The sequence below is a fragment of the Aethalodelphis obliquidens genome, unplaced genomic scaffold, assembly GCF_003676395.1.
Source record: "Aethalodelphis obliquidens isolate GAN/ISIS:26980383/991018 unplaced genomic scaffold, ASM367639v1 scaffold8, whole genome shotgun sequence".
Taxonomy (NCBI): Eukaryota; Metazoa; Chordata; class Mammalia; order Artiodactyla; family Delphinidae; genus Aethalodelphis; species Aethalodelphis obliquidens.
The window spans coordinates 54,900,990-54,922,728 of NW_020837952.1; the positions used below are offsets into that span (position 1 = coordinate 54,900,990).

A 21,739-nucleotide genomic window follows, 5' to 3' on the forward strand; every position below is an offset into this window, starting at 1 on the left:
GTTTTCTTTAAAGAAGGGGTCCTGAACGTGTAAAAGCTTATAAATCTAGATCCACCCCATTTGCCGTGGAGTAGAAAGACCAGCCCTGTCCCGCGAGAACAGACAGCTTCCAAGGGGCAGGCTGCACCTCACAGTATGGAGAAGCTGCCCAGCACGCCCCAGTCGGCCCAGGGGTGTGCAAGCGGGGGGCTGTGGAGGGGAGGGCTTCTCAGATCCCTTCCATAGCCCCCGGGCGCCTGAAGACCCTGCATGGGGGATAAATGTCCCCTGAAGAAGGAAGTGACCCTTTCTGGAGGAGAAACTAGAACCTCCGCCCACTCTGCTCCACGCCCAGATCTCATGCCCAGCCGGGCGGAAGCCAGCCCTGAGCTGGCCCTTCTCTCAGGGAAGACCAGAGAGGGGACACGGGGCCCCAGAGGCCAGGGGACAGAAGTCCCAGCAGCTTTGCCGACATAATCCTCCTCCTCCCAGGGCCCCACGGGACGCTGCTCTAGGTCACCTCCTGGGCTGGCTGTGCCCCATGTCCCTCCCACACACACCCTGGGTGCTGGGCCATGGCCTCCTCACACTGGGAACACCCGGATGCCTACGCCTCCCCCATGGGACCCGGGGCTCCTTGAGGTGGGGCGTGCACCTGACTCAGCCCTGCCCGCCTAGCACCCAGCACAGGCCTGGCCCGAAGGCCTTGATGTCCTGGAGGGGGAGAGTCCTCTCCTGGTGCCTTCAGATCTGCAGGACGAGTTGGAGGGCATGGAACCCAACCCAGGCAGGGATCCCCACTCAGGGATTCTGAGACAATTCCCGCCGGGTGGTAGCTCGGTCGGAGGGGGCCCCCCACACGCAGCATCACGCAGCCCAGACAGCTCCATAAAGGAGACGCTGCTCGAGCCGAGACAAGGCCTACCCGGCAGTCTGTCCGGTAAGCAAAATGCCCCGTCACCTCTGGGAGGTTGTAGTGACAGCAAACTGCGTGGGTTTTCTGTGTCGCTGGGGAGTGCTGGGATGGGCGTCCTTGGGACTCCTAGCCCCAGCAAGCCCTCCAGTGGGCCGTGGGACTTGGGGTCACCTCTCCCCCCAGGGCCTCCATTACCCTGTGTGGGTAAAATGAAGTGTGCAGACTAGGGCCCTGGCATTTGTGACCCCACCAAGTCACATTCCTCATTCCTGAGGCCACCAACTCCACCCACCCTCAGAATGCTTTTCCTCATTTCCAGCAGTTCTGAGGCCCTTCTGTGTCTGCCTTGCAGGGGCATGGCAACCGGTATAAAAATGCTCCCAACGCTGAGAGTGAAACCAGTTCTGTCCTCTGTGGCTGGGTGGGCATCACCCTAGCCCACCCCCCAGCCCTTCCTCCTTCCAGCCTCGGACCCCAACACCCCAGCCACCCCCCGAAGGGCCTATGGGCCCTCCCCTCCCCCATGACGTTCTCCGCAAAGCTCGGAGAACAAACTCAGCCCCATTTGAGGGCAGGTCTCAGCCCCAACCCGTCCTGCCTCAGCAGCCCAGGGGTTGCCCTCACCGTGCAGGATGGCCAGGGCCAGGATGCCCCCCGTGCTGGTCCCCGCCACCCAGTCAAAGAGGTCCTTGGTGGCGACGCCCGAGGCCTTCTCAATGGCAATGAGGAGCTGGATGATGACGAGGCCTTTCACGCCCCCTCCGTCCAGGCAGAGCAGGTGGTCGCGGCTGTGGTGGGGACAGCAGTGGGAGAGAAGAGGGTCCCATTACAGCCGGCACTTTGCATGCCGTGTCCCTGAGCACCTGCCCCGTGGTAGCCGCTTGAGCGCGTGGAGACCAAGCCCTGCAGAGCTCGTGTGCTACCGGGGCTTTGGGGAGGCGGTAGCGAAGTCAGTACAGGAATAAACACAGGACTTCAGGAGGCGAAAGGTGCAATAGAGAGACAGACACAGGAAGGTGAGGGCAGCAGGGGGCAGGGAAGACTACCCTGGCCATGTGCCACCTCGGCAGACGCCTGGGTCTGTCTCCCACACTTTGAACAGGGGCTCCCCAAGGCCACTTGGTTTTGGTCAGATCCAGATCCCCAGTCCCGGACCTGACCCGAAGCAGGTGCCTGATAAAAGTGTTTGAATTAAACAAGGCTGGGGGAAGGGCTGCTCTCCCGCGGCCACAAGGAACAGGCGTCCAAGAAGGTCAGGCCCCTCCAGTCAGGTGGGAGCAGCACGGGGGAAGGACCGTCTGTGCGTCAGGAGCCATAAGGAGCTTCCACCAGCATGAACTCACTTAAATGCTCCAAACCCCTTCCAGGTGCATACTCCCTGTCACCCTGTGCATATCTGTGAGGACACGAAGCTCGGAGTCACACAGGTGGATCTGGACCGGGGTCTGTGGACTCCCAGGTCACACACTCTCCAACACATCCTGACCCGTCTCCCTACGGCCCGCCACGCCCAGCCCCTGCCCTGGGGAAGAAGGCCTCTATCCTCTGTGCTCAGACCTGGAACCTTCCTTCCGGTCTCCTCCTCTTCTTTCTATCCCAGCTTAAATGTCACCACTGAGAGAAGCCTGCCCGATGCCGTTGGGACGCTCCCGCTCAGCCCGCCCCTGCCCCACCCACTTCTGTGGTGCAGAGCCCTTCTCGCTTCCATCCGCAATTGCTTTTGGTCACTTGTTTGCTGCCTTTCTTCCCCCCATGAGGGCAAGGCCCGGCTCTGCGGGTGGGAGGCGTCCCACGGACGCACAGCTGGTAGATGAAGGAGCCTGCGCCGCCCGCCTGCGGGGTCCCTCGTCTTTTCCTGGACAAGCTGCCCAGCCCTGCAGCAAGCCCAGAGCGTGTCAGAGGAGGCGGTGCTGTCGCCGGAGGCCTGCAGGGTCCCTGGCCAGGGAGGCTGGAGCAAAGAGGCAAGAGACCTTTCTGAAGATGTGGGGCTGACAATGGAGGGAGCAGGGCTGAGCTGTGTGGCTCAGAGACCTGCGTGGGGAGGTCCTCACACACCTGCGTGGGGAGGTCCTCACAGGGGTATCCTGACTCTTGTCTCTGCCCCACCTCTAGGGAGGGCGCTCAGGCTGTGCAGACTCCCCAGCCCTGCTGGAGAATCTGCCGCCTCCTTCCTCTTACTGGTGGGGACCTGTCAGTCCTCCCTCTGGTACCCTGCTCGGCCCCTGCGCAGGGGTGTGTGTGGGAGGGGGGGCACAGTGGGAGGGAGGGGGGGAGACGGCCAATAGGGCAGGTGCACCCTCAGGGCACATGGCACAGGGTGGCCGAGGAAACGAGTGGGCTACAGCAAGGGGAGGCCGAGCCTTCTGACGAGGAGAGGCCCAGCCACCGATGTGGCTGCCTGGTCCTGGGAGCTGCTTCTGGGAGAAGAGAGCTTTCCCTGCAGGGGAGGGCACTAGGGGTGCAGCCAGGAGAGAGCCTGCAGGAGCAGAAAGGGCATGGACTCGGAAGCCCTGGGCTGAGTCTGCTCTGACCTTAAACAAGTCACTTAACCTCAAGTTCTGCATTTGCAAAACAAGGTTACTAATGCCTCCCTAGGAAGGCTGTTAGGCACACAGGATAGTAAAAAACAGAGAACTGATAAACCACCTCCAGCATTACAGGGAAGGGTGGAGAGAGCACAGCTGACAGGAAACACGTTTGTCCTGGTAACTCTTCGAGCTGGTGGGCACTGATTCTGACAACCACTGTCACCAGGGACTGTCCTCAGGGACAGGGCTTGGGTTTCTTCCCTTTGTGCCCATCACCCCAGCCTGCCTCCTAGAATGGGCCTGGGTATACGGCAGATACTTGGGGAACCAACCCACCCACTAGCTCTTGGAGGGAGGCAATGTCAGCATCAGGGCAGCTGGGGGCTCCCTCCAGAGGAGAGCGGGGCCATCTCCCCCGACAGTCCATGACAGGGTCGGAGAGAGAAGGGACAGGGCCGCAGCCAGCTCCACTGTGTGGCCCGGAGCCGGCACAGTGATTGACGGAGAAGCAGGCCCAGCCTCCCTAAAGACTCAGTCTCTTTGCTGTGAACTACAGAGAGTGCGAGCTACCCTGCAGAGCCAGAGACAGACTAGAAAAAGTCCCACACCTGCTGCATGGCACCCGGCAGAGGCCCTGCCCATGAGCCTGCCCCCGACACTTACGTCCGCTTCTCGTCCCTCATGGAGCTCAGGATGAAGGCCGGCTTCCGGGCCCGGGAGATGTGCATGAGGTCCTGCAGTTCTGTGAGGCACAGGGCAGGGGGGGCTGGGGCCAGGCACGTGCCGCTCCCCGCCCCCCCATGGGTCCTGAGGGCAAATCTGGAGCTGTGCCCTTACCCCACTGTCCCTAGCAGGAGCATCCGCCTCCCACCCCCTGGAAGGGCTCTTCATCCCAGGATACAGCAGGGCCAGAGGCCACAGGCCCCTCAGGGAGCGATGGGCTGGAATGCAGAGGGGAGCCCGCTGCTCTGGGAATGGCGCCCTGCTCTGCCTGGCCAGCTCCCGATTTCCTGTGTCTTCCTCGCAAAGCCCCGAAGCACAAGCGCCCCCCACGTGCCCTGCGTGTGCAGTTCACAAAGCACTTCTTCCTGCACAGGAGCCGGTGCTGCTGACAGCCACCGTCACAGAATCATGGCCCCCAATTTACAGATGAGACTCAAAGAGGTTATACAGCTCGTCCAAGGTCATTTAGCCAAAAGGGCAGAGTTAGGACACTCCTCGGGGTTTAACTCCATGAAGGAATGGAGATATCCCAACCATCTTCCAGATGCCTCTTGCCCTGATCCCAGGTCTGGAAACTTCCTCAGCGGCCTCAGATCGGATGCACCCACCCGTAGCATCCACGTTTGCCCCTGTGCCCAAGGCCCATCCCACGCCCACCAAATGGATTAGCTGCCCTCCGGACAAGCAGCCCGGCCCCAGGTCGCCTGGCCCAGCAGTGTCACGTCATCCCGATTCTGACGGGCCCTTCCCACAGCTGTGCATGGAGTCTAGAAGCAGCAAAGCAGGACGGCAGGCTGGCAGGCAGTGTGTCTCCCCCTCACCAGGGCAAGTGGCCAGAGGGGACAAGGTAAGTGGGAGACTGGCCAGGAGAGGCGAGGACAGAGCACCAGGGAGAGGGGCGTGCAGCTGAGAGAAAGGAGCAGCGGGGACTAGAGCCGCAGCTAACCTGGGGCACAGCGGGCTCTGCGGCCCCTCTAGGCCCAGGGCATTACCCATCTGACGCCGCGCCCCAGGCCCACCATCCAGCCTGGCTTAGGTGGCTGATTGCCTGTAAAATCGAGAGATAACGATGGGGGGCAGGTCCTGGGTGGGGAGGGGCAGGGGGAGGAGAGAGGCGGAGCCAGAAGGACTAACTGTGGCTGCCAGCTCTGCCCGTCCTGAGCTCCAGGGCTGGCCGGGGTATCCTGGCTGAAGATGCTGGCGTCTGATTCGCCAAGAGTTAAAAAAAAAAAAAGCGCCAGCGTGCCAAGGGTCGGTCTCTGACTGCCCTGTTCGGGGAAGCCCACTCCCAAACAATCCGGGGCCCTGGGTGGGCCAGCCCACAGAGGCCCAGAGAAGGTCTCCGCCTCCTCAGGGGCTGTCTCCACGGACACCAAGGATGCACGGGGCAGATCCTGGTTGCCTGGCCAGTAGGTCACCAAAGGGGCCGGAAGAGGAGCACACAGAGATCTGACAGAGATTCAGCAGCGTGGCCGAAATGCTCCCGGTCACAGCCAGAGGGCCGAGGGCTCTGAGCCACCACCAGCACCCCTCACTGCCCACCCGAGCTCCCAGGGCACAGAGAGGCCAAGAAAGTACCCACCTCATGGGTGTCCAGGGCACCCTCTGGGGGAAATGGACCGAAGGCCATCAGCCAGGGACCCCAGCAGCCTCTGGGCGCTACGGGTTGCTGGCTGCACCCGAGGCTAACAAGTGCTGCCCACCCTCCTTTGCTTCCTTCAACAACTTCTCCCATGGGGCCCCGTTTCCTTCCCACAGGGACTGCTCTGATCCAAGGGCCTGGGAGCCAGGTAGAGAGGAGGGGAGCTGCCTACCTAGGTTGTTGAAGTTGATCGGTGGGGGCGGAGATCTTTCCAGGGAGAAGGAGCGCGCTGCTGGGGAGCACTGCTCCGCCGAGACCCCCTGGACGAGTGGGGAGCGGTAGTCGGCCCCCACGGTTCTCAGCAGAGTTAGGAGCGCCTTCCTGGTGACGACTTGTCATGTTTGGGGAGGGGGAGATCGCACAGGATCAGAAACTGTCGATGCGCAAGTGAGAGGTCCCTCCCTTCCACACACGGTCCCCTCTCCCAGGCCCCCTGGGTACGTGGGGGGTCGGGGGTGCCCCAGGGCGTGCTGGCTCTAGTCTGTTATATCCAAAGCAGCTGCTGGGGGCTGGGGCGGGTCCTGGGAGTCGGACTCGGAACATGGAAGGAGGAGGTCGGTGTTGCCCGGCCCGAGTATTTGAGGAACCCCCGCTTTCCCTTCTACACCAGTCAAGAAAGCAGGACTCCCACCTCCACGTTCAGCAATTCTTGAGGCTTTCAGAACTCAGCAGGAATGAACCAGCCAGTGGGCATTTACTCCCATCTAACGGATGGGATAACTGAAAACACACATGCATGCACATGCGCACACGCTTGCTTGCAAACGCTATCAGGTACACACCCACAGCAACCTCCACAGTTCCCCGGAACCTTCCAGAGGGCGCCAGCCTTCTGGTGAGGAGGATCTGCTCTTTCCAGCCCTGAAGCCAAGGCTTACCGAGCCAGCGTGCAGCACATGCACGGTGCCCGTGTGCACGAGGGGTGCACGCGTGTCATGTAGCACATGCCTGTGTGCACCGGGGGTAACGTGTCATGCAGCACATGCATCGGCTAGAATGCATTGGCTGTTCTTGCAAGTGGTTCCGTCAGTGAGTTCCCCAAGAGTGGGGAAGAGGGCTGCTGCCGCTGCCTACCCTGCCCCCCACCCCCCAGAGTCCTGGCACCCTGAGGCAGGATGGTGGCCGCACAGAAGAGGACACTGCTGTGGCAACCCCCTGGGCCCCCATCTAGTGGTCAGGGGCCCTGTTCTCGGGAAAAGGAAACTTCCCCTCTGGGCCTCCCACTGCTCTAGCCACTCTGTGCAGGGAGCAACTGGGGGCGGGTATGGACGGGACGTGGGCAACTGATGGCTGGGACTTCCCTGCTCCCCAGTCCCTGCACCCCGCACCCACCCCTGCCCAACTCTGGTCCCAGAGTGTAGAGCACATACGTTTGCTATTCTTGGAGGCTATGAACGCAGGAGTTTCTCCAAAGTCATTCGGGATGTCCACTTCTGCCCCAAACACAATGAGGGCCTTGACCATCTCCATGTTGTCTTTCTGTAGGTGATGGAGTGAGGGGGAAATATGCAACAGCTCAGGGAAATGAAGACAGAAAGGACCCCAGCCTCTTCCCCTCCAATCCATCAACTTGGCAGACCTCTCATCAGCATGGGGAGAGACACTGGAACCCCTCTGACCCCCACCCGCAGTCAATCCCATATTGCCACTGCCCTGACAAACAGGCTTACAAGTATCCCCAGGTGAGAATTTAATAACCCAGCCCCCAGCCCCACCAGCTCCTTCTCTAAAGAAGCAAAACATCTGTGACCCCCGACCCAGGAGCCGTGGGGCCACTGAAGAGTCAGCTGCTGGTCGCTCGCAAGACCAGCAGGAGAGGGTAAGTGAGGAAAGGCCCCCATCAAGTCCAGGGCCCCGGTTCTGAGGGGGAAACCGAGCACACATCCTCCCTGACGGCAACCCCCTCCCCAGAGAATGCGCAGTGAACGTCTGGAGGCTGGGCAGCGGGGCCGGGCTGGGTGTGTTTTCCCAGCACAAACCAACAGACTGGCTGCCAGGAGACCTGAGTGCTGGGCTTATCACCTCCCTCTCTCGGGGCCTCATTTCCTTGCCTAGAGAATGAAGAGGTGTGTCTAGAAAGCCGTTTTCCAAACTGCTGTTCGTGTACCATTAGGATGTATATGGGCTCAGGTAAACGTGTGTTTTAACCATTAGTTATGTATTTCTTCTTTGGTTACCTTTTATTTGTGGCACTGGTTTACCAGTGGAATATAACAGTTCCTTCAAAATAAATTTAAGCTTAAAAGCAAGCCAAATTAAAGCAATGATTCAGTACAAAATTGTAAAAGTGGTTCGTGAGTCCGCCAAAAACTGCACACATGGTACGCAGGTGACTGCAGTATGGAAGCAATGGCCTACGTCAGCAGTTCTCAAAGTAAGCACTGTGGACCCCTCTGAATACGGAGACCCCTTGGAGGGTTCAAGAGGTTAGAACCATATTCATGAAAACATCAAGGTGTTGTTTGCATTTGCACTGTGTTAACTTTTGCACCGATGGTGTACAAACAACTGTGGATAAAACTGCTGGTGCCTTAGCATGAAGCAAGGCACTGGCACCAAACTAACAGTCATCATGCTTTTCTCCTCTGCCACGCACTCATCGTAAAAAGTAAATTCATTCATTAAACAGCCAGCTTCACTTAAGAAGGCGCTTGATGAAGCCGTAGGAAACGTTAATCTCAGTAAGTTTCGACACTGGTGTATTCGTTGTCATAAAATACACAGTATGCACAAGGCATTTCTGTGGCCTAACCACGTACGATGGTTGTCTCGGGAAAAGCACTGCGTGACTGTTTCAGCTGCAAGCAGAACGAGCTGCTTTTTTTGCAAGAGAAACTGTTTTTAGTCGAGAAACAACTGGCAGACAAACTACAGTTATTCAGCGTTGGGTATCTAGGAGGTATTTTCTCAAAAATGAATGCGGTGAGCCTATCACTTCAAGAAAAACAGCTGGCAGTATTTTGTGCCAGTGATAGAACTCAAGCTTTCAGACAATAACTGGAATTCTGTGGGCTTCCCTGGTGGCGCAGTGGTTGAGAGTCCGCCTGCCGATGCAGGGGACACGGGTTCGTGCCCCGGTCCGGGAAGATCCCACATGCCGCGGAGCGGCTGGGCCCGTGAGCCATGGCCGCTGGGTCTGCGCGTCCGGAGACTGTGCTCCGCAACGGGAGAGGCCACAACAGTGAGAGGCCTGCGTACCGAAAAAAAAAAGAACTGGAATTCTACAACACTGCTCTATGTCATGATGGGCTTGACAGCTTCCCCAAATTTAAAGACTTTTCTGATGAAATTGTGGTGATATTTACAACTGTGGGGTTTTGAGACTATATAACAAAATGGGTCAACATTTGGTAGCTAGGCACACTCAGCAAACCAATGTTTTCCAAGAATGACACGAAGCCGTGCAGGGGTAAAGATCCAGGCAAAGTGCAAAAGATGCCAATGGTTTTCACGGTAACAGAGTGAAAAGTCCGAGGAGATGATTTCAGAGTGTCCACTGCAACCAACTTGTCAGAAACTACCCTTTGTCAGTTTTGGTGCAATACGAAAGAATATCCAGGGGGAATTCCCTGGCAGTCCGGTGGTTAGGACTCCACGCTTTCACTGCCAGGGCCCGGGTTCAATCCCTGGTTGCGGAACTAAGATTCAATCCCTGGTTGGGGAACTAAGATCTCGAGAGCCACGCAGCGTGGCCAAAAAAACAAAAAAGAAAGAAAAAGAAAAAAGAAAGAAAGAAAGAATACCCACAATTATCTGCAAAGGTACAACTACATATCTTTTCCAACTATGTACATATCTATGTGAGGCCAGAGTTTCTTCATATTTTTAACATATGCAACAACATACTGAATAAATGTAGCAGAAGATAGGAAAATCCATGCCTTCTCTGAAGCCAGGCATTAAAAAGATTCACAAAAATGTAAAACGATGCCAACTCTTTTCAATTATTTTTTGTTCTGGAAAGTAAAGTCGATCTTCCATAAAAATGTTACTTATGTTAGCATGGGCTTGGTAAATTATTGTTTTTTTAAATGAATTAATAAGTACCTTGAAAATCCCTCACTTCTAATTTCTAATATGGTAAATATGGATAGATAACATTCAAATAAACAGTCTTTGAGATTCTCAATAATTTTGAAAAGCATAAAAGGATCAAACAGACCAAAAAGTTTAAGAACTGTTCAACTACATAATTCAAAGGGCCCATTCGGTGCTAAAAATGTCCACAGTTTTATTTATAGTTTCAGTCTCTTGGGCAACATCCCCTCTACAATTATGACCTTTGGTATAAAACAGGATGTCTTTTACTTTGTCCTAAATCTCCTTCTTTTAGAGTTCCAGGGGAATCTCCTATTCTATCACTCCGAGACATGTTGAACAGAATTATGGGTACATATGGTTTGCTACAGTTATACACACACACACACACACACACACACACACATCTGTAACAAATAACACTCCCTCCCCTGCATTTAGTATGTTCATGCTGTAGTTGTCTAACCAGACTGTAGGGGCTTTAAGGGCAGGAACTGTGCTCTTTAATGAACCAGCAAAGGTGACCAGCAGCTACCATGGGCCACCAAGATGTGTAAGCAGGCCCGGCCTTCCAGGAGCTTGGTGTCTACCAGGGAGATAAGGGCAACATGCAGATGAATGGTTTTCCCTGATGATGCAGGGAAGGAGAACAAACGTCTCGGGGATGCTTACTCCATGCCAGGTCTTACATGTGCTACTTAGACATCCCTCATAGAGTTACCGGATGTCTATCACTGAATCCACTCAACCACTCTGTCAGGTGGGTACCAACACCTCCATTCTCCAGATGGAAGTCAAGGCTGGCAGAGGTGATGTGAGTTGCCCAAGGCCACGGTCAGTAGCCAGAGCTGTATTTTCCCCTCTCACAGCATCCAGATGTCACATGGGGGCATGGGAATGAGAGGCCCTGGAGAGCAGAGGAAGGGGCTCGTATTCTGGGCTCAGAGCGGCACATGCCCCAGCCCTGCTGGTCGCCTGCACCCCTGCCGAGTAGGCAGTAAGCCCGGGGCTCACCGACACGGCCAAGTGCAGCGGCGTGTTGCCGTGCTCGCCGCGGGCTTCGGCGTTGGCCCCGTGGGTCAGCAGCACCATGACGCAGTCGAAGCGGTTGCGCATGACGGCCACGTGCAGGGCTGTGTTCCCCACGGAGCTGGTGCTGTTCACGTCACAGCCCCGTTTCAGCAGCAGGCGGGCCATCTGCGGAGACAGGGTTCCGGCCCGAGTCAGCAGGGTGCTCAGAGCAGCTGCGGCCTGTGGCACCTGGTGGCACCTGGGCAGGGCCGCTTCCTTCAGGTCTCGGGCCTCTGGAAAGCTCCAGCAATGGGAGGAGCCAAGGTGGTAGGCCCCAGTTCTGGGGGTGGCCCCAGATCTTGCCTCCCACACCGGCCACACCTCAGGAACTAGGGGACAAAAAGCTGAAGCTGTGGTGACTTTTTCAAAGGGCTTCAGGGTCCTTTCCTGGAGCTCACAGGACCCCATCCCTCCCTGCAAAGGTTCCTCTGGGCCCTGCCCCAGAAATGCCCCACTCCCTGCCACCCTGTCCAGGACCCTGCCAAGGTATGACCCCATCTGGGCCTTGGCAACACACACACTTGCTCACCCAACAGCCCCGGAGAGCCTGGACTTTGGACCCTGACAGACCTGAGCCCAAAGCTGAGCCCCACTTCATCCCCATTGTCTGAGCTTGGAAGGGTCACTGTACCCCTGTGCACCTCAGTTTTCTCTGCTGTGAAAATGGGAATGCAAGTGCCCACGTCACAGAGTGTGCTGACAAGGAACATGAAAACATACAGGAGGGCCTGACTTGGTGGCTAGCTCCTGGTGGGAAGGTATCCACAGTGGTTGTCAGTCTCTTCCCTCCTGGCCTGTCACATTTACGAGTATCCCAACATCTTTGAGGGCATCCAGCGCACTGATAGCTGTGCTTCCTGGAGATAAGTGATCAGAGAGCTCCATCCTCCCAGGGGCTCAGAGCTTAGCTCAGGGAGAGGCCTCAGAGGAAATGCCGGCCAGGCTCTCTACAGACGAAACCAGAGCCACCATCTTCACCACCATCGGCATCATCACCATCCGTCACCTTCTATTTGCGATGAGGTGCTTGACAATTTGTGAATAATTTTCTCACGCACTGCTTTGCTGACTTCACGATACCTCCACAGGCGGGCCACAGATCCCCAATTCACACATGAGGAAACCACAGAGGGGACACTCACCTGCAATGCCAGGACACCATCCCTCCTTGGGCTTATCTCCTGGGCCCCCAAGTGCCACCTGCAGAGACCTCTCAGGAACCTCCTTCCCATAGGTAGCTAAGGAACAAAGGGCTCTGGGACCCTCCCCCTGCCCCGACGCACCCTCAGACCTGCCTACCTCTGCGGTCTTGGCCCAGTGGAGGGGGCTGGCTCCGTAGCGAGGGTCTTTGCTGTGGATCTGGCTGCTGTCCATGCTGACAATCATCTCAGCACACCTGGGGAGAGAGAAGCCACGTGGGAGTGAGGAAGGCTGGCGGGGGCAGCCTGACACTGGAAGAGGCCACGAATCAAGGCTTCATCTACTGGTGAGGGAGAGCTCCTGCAGATACAGTTGCGACAAAGCCAACCAGCATGCACACGGTGATACGGCAACGGTATCCTGAGCCCCTCAAGTCCCATCTCAAGCCCCCTCCTCCAGGAAGCCTTCCTTGCTGACTTCGGTCAGCAATGATCACGCTCACTGGTGCTGGCTGCAGCGTCAGACAGGCTTGAGGTTAAGCCCCAGCTTCCCACTGGTGATCTCTGGAAAGTGGCTGGGCCTGTCTGTAACATGGGTGCCTGTGACTAGCACACAGCCACCCTCTATCCTCCCCTGCTTCCCAAACGACTGGTGTTGCAAGTAGTGACTGCGTCCTGTAGGAGGCAGTAGGCAGGGTGGTTACAAGTGCAGTTGCTTTCCACTCCTAGATCGACAACCAAAAGAACTGAAAGCAGGGGCTCAAGAAGATATTTGTATGCCAGTGTTTACTGCAGCATTACCCACAATAGCCAAAAGATGGAAACAACCTAAGTCTCCACGGACATATGAATGGATAAGCAGAGTGTGGTATATAAAATGGAGTAATTCTGCCCTAAAAGGGAAGGACCTTTCGATACAGGCTACGGCACAAACGAACCTTGAAGACATTATGCTAAGTCAAAGCGGGGTCCTGGGCCCAACCCAGCTCTCGGTGAAGCTCGGCTGAGCCAATACCAACAGCAGAGGGGCCCCCAGATTGGGGCTGGGATGGAACCGGTCCCAGTAACCCTAACACTTGTGATCCTTGGAGTATGAATGCGCGGGCTGCCACGTGGTGACAGAGAGATGTGCCCCCTTGGAGCCCTGAGAGGAGCGTGGCTGTGTGCAGGGCACACCCGAGGTATGAGACGACTCGTGTTGTCTCATCTGCAACGATCCACACGGGAGGCCTGGGATGTGGTTGCAGGTGTCTGAGGAGGGAGCAACCTGGGCCACATCGGGATCTTGGAAGTAACCTGTACAAGAAGGTGACTGAAGCCAGTAGGGTGGCTGGAGCCAAGCTGGAGCAGGGCCACCGTGCCAGCCCTTGGGTATGGGAGAGCATCGCTCATCACGTGTGTCCATTCAGGTTGCAACCTGCAACTCAGTAACTGGGGGTGACTGGGGGTGGGAGCGCTGGGATTGTCTCCAACCATTTGGTCAAATCTTCCCGAAAGTTCTAGTTCATCTTGGCTGTACGAGGAAGAATCAAGGAAAGGAGGGTTTGTCCAAGCTTGGACCAGACCTTCAAGGGGACATCAATGCCCTCCAGGGGCTGAAAGGTGGGTGCAGACCCCAGAGGAAGGAAAACCCTGAGGGAGGGGGAGCGTGCCTGCCCTCAACCCGAGGGCAGCCCCTCTGAGCTCATTTCTTGCTGCCCGTCTACCACATGGCTCTGGAAAGTACTGGGCGACTTCTGTATCCCCTGTTCCGGGCTTTCTCTCAACCACCTCTGTAAGGCACAGTGCCCGGGACTGAGGGACCACCTGACTCATTCACTCACTCATTCATTCTAGTTACTGTACCTGCTGGGCAGTATTTTGGGATAGTCATCTCTTTTATCCCTCCTACATACACACACACACACACACACACACACACACACGCACGCACGCACGCACGCACGTGCACACACTGCACATGGAGAAGAATTATCCTGAGACCAGGTTTCCCAGCGCTGGGGAGAAAGGAAGAAATGAGTGGTCTAGAGCTCCCCAGGACATGGGCCTGGCACCTGAGTCCCAGCAGGGCCACCCCCCAGGAATGAGGGATGCCTCAGGCGGATGGGGCCCTGGGCCACCTTGCTAAGCATTCCTAGGTTTCGAGATGGGCACAGAAGCTGCACCAGCACAGCAGCCATGAAGGGGCTGTTCAGCTCAGATGTGGTGGGAAGTTTAAGATTGTTTATCTCCAGTTTGGTAGAGGGAGGCTCACGGTCAGAAATTAAGGTGCATGACTGAGCAACTTTCAAAGTTCTATTCTCTGCACAGCAGAGCTCATGGACCGAGATTGACACTCCCACACATTTATCAAATACTTTCTTTGTACCAGGGCAGCCCTTGGCACCAGGATCTGACACGCACCTAATGAGCCTGTGGAGGCCACCGCTCGCCTGGGCAGGGGGACTGGCCGCGCAGACGGGAGGTCCCTCGGATCACGTGGGGCAGGGTAGGGTCTTACCCCTTCTGGGAGAACTTCATGGCCACGTGGATGGGGTAGCCGCTGGGTCCCATGATGTTGCAGCGAGCGTTGCACAGCAGCAGCACACGGACCATCTCCTGCTTCCCCAGCTGGCAGGCCAGGTGCAGCGGGGTCAGCCCTCGGTTATTCACCTGGTTCACACCAGCCGATGCGTTCTTCCCTAGGAGCTGACAGCAAGACCTCGGGGTGGGCAGGCGCCAAACACAGCGAGGCCCCTGGCCTGTCCCTCTGCTAACATCCACCGCTGTGGCCGTCCCTCTCTGGGGCCTCAGGGGAAGGGAAGCTGGACTCCACGAGAACACTGACAAGAACTTCAAGAGAAGTCACCAGGAAAGGAGGCTTTGGGGAGAGAGAGAAGATGACTGTGCCAGTATTGGCTGGGCCGCTGGTCTGGCATGACTGTGGCGTGTGTGATAAATTTCTCAATCAGGAAATGTAAAAGAGGTTGTACCTAGGATGGGCACTGGGGGTCTGGGTGGGAATGAGACTTGCTTTCCATTGCATACCCTTCTGTCCTGCCTGAATTTTTCAGCTACGTGTAGGTATTATTTTTTCATTAAACAAAACAAAACAAAACACCAGTATTAATAAAACAGCCATGAGGATTTTATTTCCTCGACTGTGGTTGAAAGCTGTTTCCCTGAGGTTAATTATGACCCCTGTGCACCCCCGTGACCGGCTGGGTCTGTGGACAGGCTAGGGACACAGCAGGTGCTGGCCGAGGTGCTGGCATCCAGGCCCGATTCAAGGGCCAGCCCCACCGCTCACAGCTCCGTGGCACCCCTCCCCGGGCACAAAACTTCGCTGAACCTCCGTCTCTTTGGCGAAGAGAAGATAACGGCCCCCAGCCACAGAGGTTATCTTGAGAATTAACTAGAACAATAAAACACTGAGTACAGGGTCAGGCACGGGCCCAGCGGTAAAGGACAGCTACTGATAAGAGTGTGTACCCGCCCTCTGAATCGAGGCAGGTTCTACGTGCTGCTGTGCTGAGCACACAGTGGGGTCTCAGTAAGGGCAGAGTTCAACAGTGGGTATAGAATTCTCTTCCCTGAGAGCATTAATCATGAGACAGGAATCCAAATGTTCTGGAATAATGTGGTCCCATTCTGATGCCAAGGCACAGAGAAGGATAGAACCTTTAGAAGAATCTTCTAATTCTAGGCAGTAAAATACTGCCCAGTATTCTGTCTTTTCTATCTGATAAATAAGGTAGCCTTTTCATCATTTGATCTACGTGCCTACAATTTTTATTTTTTATTTTTCTGCCCAGCTAATCAAAAATTTAACGGAAGGAGTGCCTTTGGTGCAAATGCCTACAGGAGCCAGATGGAGTTTTGTTTGTTTTGAGTTACTGTAAAAAGTTAAGCTCAGGTCCTGCTGGACCACAGGCGCCTCCGGGCAGGGGCTGAAATTCACCCGGCCCAGGGGCCAGCCTACAGTGAGTGATCAGGAGAAGCTGAACTAAACTGACTGACGGGACTAGACCTTGAGCTCAGTTTGCTGGGTTGGAGGACTTTCCCAGGGTTGTAGGAGCAAAGTGGCCGAGGATGTGTCTCCTTGACAAGCATGGGGAGGCAAGTGCCAGGTGGGGCTACACCCTCCACGAAGGGGCTCAGGCCTCAAGGATCAAGGTGGGGACAGTGAGAGGCCCGGAGGGACACCTGAGCCCAGAGGCCCAAAGACAGCTGCGGCCGTGGTAAGGAGCGGCCAGAGTCAGTCGCCCTGTCTCCACCCCTGCTCACCTGCAGCACTTGGGAATTGTCACTCTGGATAGCGTAATGGAAGGCGGTCTCTCCGTTGTTGTCGGCGACGTCCATCTGGGCGTGGCAGTACTGCACCAGCTCCACCAGGATCTCCCAGTCGCCCTTGCGGCAGGCCAGGTGCAGGGGAGTGCAACCCTCCTCATTCTCCCTGTTGTTGGCGCAGCTGCAGGGGAGGGCCGGGGAGGTGAGGGGTGTGGCACGAGGTGGGCGGGGCACTGAGAAAGCCAAGTGCAGACGCAGGGGAGGTGGGGGAGGAGCCCAAGAGCATTTGTGCCCTGCTCAAGCTGGCTGGTTCAAACTCAGGGCTGAGTCACAATTTACCTGTAACTGATGTGATCTGTACCGGTTTTTAGTTCAGTTTGCACCCTGTATGAGGGATGTGCCCTAGGGCCACACCAGCCTTAAGTGGGCAGTGGGCTGGCACAGAAAGAATCGCAGAAGGCAGAAATCTCACCAACCTCGGGCAATTCACTGAACTTTTCTAGGGTGCAATATCCTTGTCTACAAAAAAATAAAAATAATACCTGCCACGCCTGCCCTAGGAAATCGATAGAACTATTGTGAGATCGAACACCATTATGTCCAAGATCATGCCGGTAAACTGTAAAAGGCAGCGAAGAGTTCTGAGCTTTGGGCCCGGGAGCTGCACCAAGCTGTCTGAAGCAGAGAACTGGAGGCGTGGCTACCTCAGGGCAGGATGGTGAGCTCGAGTCCTCTGGCTGGCACGGGGCCCTCCCCAGGGGCACGTTGGCCGAATAGACATACGAGACTAAGCGTTCCGGCTTCCAGAAGGGCAACCAGGCCTTTGGAAGGAGACACCAGGGATCTGAAGCCTCTTCGGCCCTCTGCAGCTGAGTGACCTTGCACAAGTCACATAACCTCTCACTGGGATGACACTACTTCATGGGCATGTTGAGAGGATTCAAGTTCATGGTGGGTATAAAACAGCTACCAGGGGCCTGGCACCTGGCAGGCACCCCAGAAATGTTACATTGTTCCTTCTGACTTTAGTCAGCATTCCCCTGCTCTAACCCAGAGGCAATGCTGCCCCTTTTGAAGTCAAACGTTCTGGGCAACCTTTGAGTTTATGGAGGGGAACTGAGGCTGGACTGAGACTCCCCATCCACACCCAGTATCCCCAGGGTCCTGCCCTCCTGCCCCACCTGGCCAAGCCCCCCGCCCACCTGATGATGCGGCTGTGATGGAAGCACTCTCGGATCCCCAACTCCACCGCCAGGTGGGCCACCGACCAGCTGGGGTGGTTGCGGATGAGGTCGGTCAGCTGCTGCAGGACCTCAACATGCAGGATGTGGTTGGAGCTCTCGTAGAAGGGCGGCAACTGGGAAGAATACTGCTGGAAGTTCACCAGGGCATCGGCCTCTGTCTCCAGCTGGAAGAGCCTGAGGAGCCAGGACAGAGGAGGAAGACACAGAAGTGAGCCGGGAGGAACCCTTGGCCTGTGCCCTTGATGGAATCTGAAGACTTGTGTCCCTGCAAACAGGTGCCTGCCTGCTTCCTGCTGTGGACTGACCTGCTCCAGTTGGACTCCCTTCCCCCACCACACACACACACACACACACACACACACACACACACCCCTAAATGGAGTTGGGGCTTTCTTTTTATTTGAAAAGATTTCCTTTCCTTTCTTTCTTTTTCAAAAAATATCATCTCGTATATTTCCACAAGCATTGTTGCAAATCCATGGTCCAGCATGAAAGCAAAACTCCCCAGGCACATGAAGAGATAAGAAAACATGAAAGATGGGACTTCCTTGGTGGTCCAATGGTTAAGAATCCGCCTTCCAATGCAGGGGACGCAGGTTCGATCACCGGTCGAGGAACTAAGATCCCACATGCCGCAGGGCAACTAAGCCCACGTGCCGCAACTACTGAGCCTGCACGCCACAACTAGACAGCTTGTGCGCTGGAACTACTGAGCCCCCGCACTCTGGAGACTGCACACCACAACTAGAGAGGAGCCAGCGTGCCACAACTAGAGAGAAGCCCGCACACCACAACGAAGAGCCCGTGCGCCGCGACGGAAGATCACACATGCCGCAACTAAGACCCAGTGCAGCCATAAATAAATAAATATTTTAAAAAAAGAAAATATGAAAGAAAACCAACAGAGACAATATACAAGAGAAACAGATCTATAACTGGGGGGTCTACAAATACTGAAGTTACCTGACACAGACTTTAAAATAACTATGACAATATTAGGATAAAATAGAAGATTTACAATTTTGGCAAAACACTTTAAACTATATAAAAAAAAAGAACCAAGTGGATATTGCAGAATTTAAAGACACAATTGCCAAAATTAAGAGCTCAGTGGTTAGGTATAATAGCAGATTGGACAACGCTGAATAGAAAATTGTGAAAAGGAAGATAGGTAAGAAAAAAGTAAACAGAATTAAGCATGGAGAGACGAAAGCTTGGAAAATACAGGAAACTAGATAAAAGACATAGAATATATAATGAAAAGATCTAACATACATATAAGTGGAGATACAAAAACAGAATAGAAAAAGAATTGTACAGAAGCCATATTTGAAGAGTTAATGACTATGAACTTTCCAAAATTGATGGAAAACACTATTCCATTAATTTAAAATATTCTATAAATCCTCCTCTACCCCCTCCCGCCAAATCCACACTTACATTCCTCCCACTGAGCCACTGAGCAGTGGGAATTTATGTGTCTTTACCCTTTAACCTGGCTTTGTAACTGCTTTACCAAGAATATGGCAGAAGTGATGCCGTCCTAGTTTCTAGAGCAAGGATTTAAGAGACTGGAAGCCTCTATCTCTTTTTTCTTGGGACCCGGCCATCATACCACAGGGAAGCTGAAGCATCATGGAGATGACTCTTGGACCCTTAACCCTGGATAAACTTAGCTCCTGGACCCTTAACCCTGGATAAACTCCCAGCCAACAGCCAGTACCAACTTGCCAGTTTTGAGTCATCTTAAAAGTGGATCGTGCAGTCAAGCCACCCCAGCTAATACTATGTAGAATCAAACTGAGTCTTTCCCACTAAGCTCTGCTCAAATGGCAGATTTGTGGGCTAAATAACTGATACTGTTTTAAGCCACTAAATTTTGGGAGAGTTTGTTGCATAGCAACAACTGAAAATGACACATGTTGGTCAACATATTGTAACGTAGCAATAACTGACACATGTGCCATGTAACAACTGCTGAAAACAAAACGCAAAGAGAAAACATTAAAAATAGCAAAGAGAGGGCTTCCCTGGTGGCGCAGTGGTTGGGAGTCCGCCTGCCGATGCAGGGGACGCGGGTTCGTGCCCCGGTCCGGGAAGATCCCACAGGCCGCGGAGCGGCTGGGCCCGTGAGCCATGGCCGCTGAGCCTGCGCGTCCGGAGCCTGTGCTCCGCAACGGGAGAGGCCACGACAGTGAGAGGCCAGCGTACTACAAAAAAAAAAAAAAGCAAAGAGAAAAAATGTTTTCAGAGGGCAACCATCAGGCTCAACAATGAAACTCAACAATGGAAGCCAGAGATAATGAGATGACATCCTTAAAGGGCTAAAAGAAAATAAATGCCATGGAGAATTCTACACCCAGAAAAAGTATGACGTTGAAATTAAAATATTTCACTAGTCAAACAAACAAATGCACCAGAGAGACAGACTGACTGACTGTGACATTAGCAGACCCAAATAAAAGGAAATACAAAAGAATTTTCTTCTGATAGAAGAAAGTTGATCCTAGATGGATGGTCAAAGATGCAGGAAAAAAATTAAGCACCATGAAAATGGTAAATATGTGAGTGAATCTAAATAAATATTGACAGTATAATGCCTTATTGGGTTTAAAATAAAAATATTAATAAAAAACAATATATGGCATAGAAGTCTGGAGTGGGATAAATGGAGTTAAAGGGTTCTAAGACCCTTGTATTGTTCTGGAAGAGGCCAAAGTACCAATTATACTTCAGTAAGGCCAAGGATGTGTGTTACAATCTCTAGGGTTCTATCAAGAACTGTGAAGGGTACCATATGACCCAGCAATCCCACTACTGGGCATATACCCTGAGAAAACCATAATTCAAAAAGAGTCATGTATCACAATGTTCATTGCAGGTCTATTTACAATAGCCAGGGCATGGAAGCAACCTAAGTGTCCATCAAGAGATGAATGGATAAAGAAGATGTGGCACATATATACAATGGAATATTACTCAGCCATAAAAAGAAACGAAATTGAGTTATTTGTAGTGAGGTGGATGGACCTAGAGTCTGTCATACAGAGTGAAGAAAGTCAGAAAGAGAAAAACAAATACCGTATGCTAACACATATATGTGGAATCTAAGGAAAAAAAAAAAAGGTCATGAAGAACCTAGGGGTAAGACGGGAATAAAGACACAGAACTACTAGAGAATGGACTTGAGGATATGGGAAGGGGGAAGGGTAAGCTGTGACAAAGTGAGAGAGTGGCATCGGCATATATACACTAACAAACATAAAATAGATAGCTAGTGGGAAGCAGCCACATAGCACAGGGAGATCAGCTCGGTGCTTTGTGACCACCTAGAGGGGTGGGATAGGGAGGGTGGGAGGGAGGGATACGCAAGAGGGAAGAGATACGGGAACATATGTATATGTATAACTGATTCACTTTGTTATAAAGCAGAAACTAACACACCATTGTAAAGCAATTATACTCCAATAAAGATGTTAAATAAATAAATAAATAAAAGAACTGTGAAGGGTTTCAGATTTTACCCTACTTGCAAACTAACAAGTTAGCCTGACACAGTTTCATGGATGCTGGCAGAAGACACAAGGTTCCTGGATGAAGGACAAAGGGCAATTTATTACTCACAGCAGTAGCATTTGTGCCAGAGTATCAGCATTTGCGCCTATTCCCTGGGATCCATTTCCCAGAGGGTGACATGAAGAGGGTCAGGTGACACCTGCTCATGTTGCATTAGAAGACAGAAACCCTGAGTGTAGGGAACTTGAATCTGTTATAATCATCAGTGAGAAAATCTGTCTAATCTTTGCTCTGGAGGAAAATATTATCTTTATTATATAGAAGAGTAAGCAAACCTACCCTTTGCTCTAGAGATAGACTCTACCTCTATCTTCCAAGGCTGTTCACAATACAAACATGCTTGTAAAGACAGTACGAAACAAAACTAGTCAGAGCCTCTGCTTGTAAGATGTACAGAAACACAAGAGACCCAAGGAGAACTACCTCCCAAAAGCTATCATTAAAAGATAATAATAGAGTATAATAAAATATATATATATTAAAAAAATAATAGAGTATAAATTTCCAAGCTAATAGAGACGGAAAAATAGAATAATAAGAAAACATTTAATCATAAATTGCAAAAGCATTATGCCAAGGGAAAAAACTCTGATTCATAAGACTACATGCTGTAT

General features: G+C 53.6%; 1 protein-coding gene across 10 annotated transcripts in view; it reads right to left on the bottom strand.

The window, feature by feature from the left end:
* The window catches only part of PLA2G6 (phospholipase A2 group VI), a 51,720-nt gene that overhangs the window by 11,948 nt on the left and 18,033 nt on the right, over positions 1-21,739 (bottom strand). For 9 of the 10 annotated variants that reach the window (XM_027107615.1, XM_027107621.1, XM_027107622.1 and 6 more), the window contains 9 exons: positions 17,508-17,723; positions 16,303-16,486; positions 14,537-14,724; positions 12,197-12,293; positions 10,841-11,023; positions 7,159-7,267; positions 5,961-6,119; positions 4,087-4,165; positions 1,520-1,683 (listed from right to left, as the gene is read on the bottom strand). In XM_027107615.1, coding sequence (XP_026963416.1) covers positions 1,520-1,683; positions 4,087-4,165; positions 5,961-6,119; positions 7,159-7,267; positions 10,841-11,023; positions 12,197-12,293; positions 14,537-14,724; positions 16,303-16,486; positions 17,508-17,723 — 1,379 coding nt within the window. The remainder of the gene's footprint in view (positions 1-1,519; positions 1,684-4,086; positions 4,166-5,960; positions 6,120-7,158; positions 7,268-10,840; positions 11,024-12,196; positions 12,294-14,536; positions 14,725-16,302; positions 16,487-17,507; positions 17,724-21,739) is intronic. The other variant, XM_027107617.1, reaches the window with a different exon arrangement.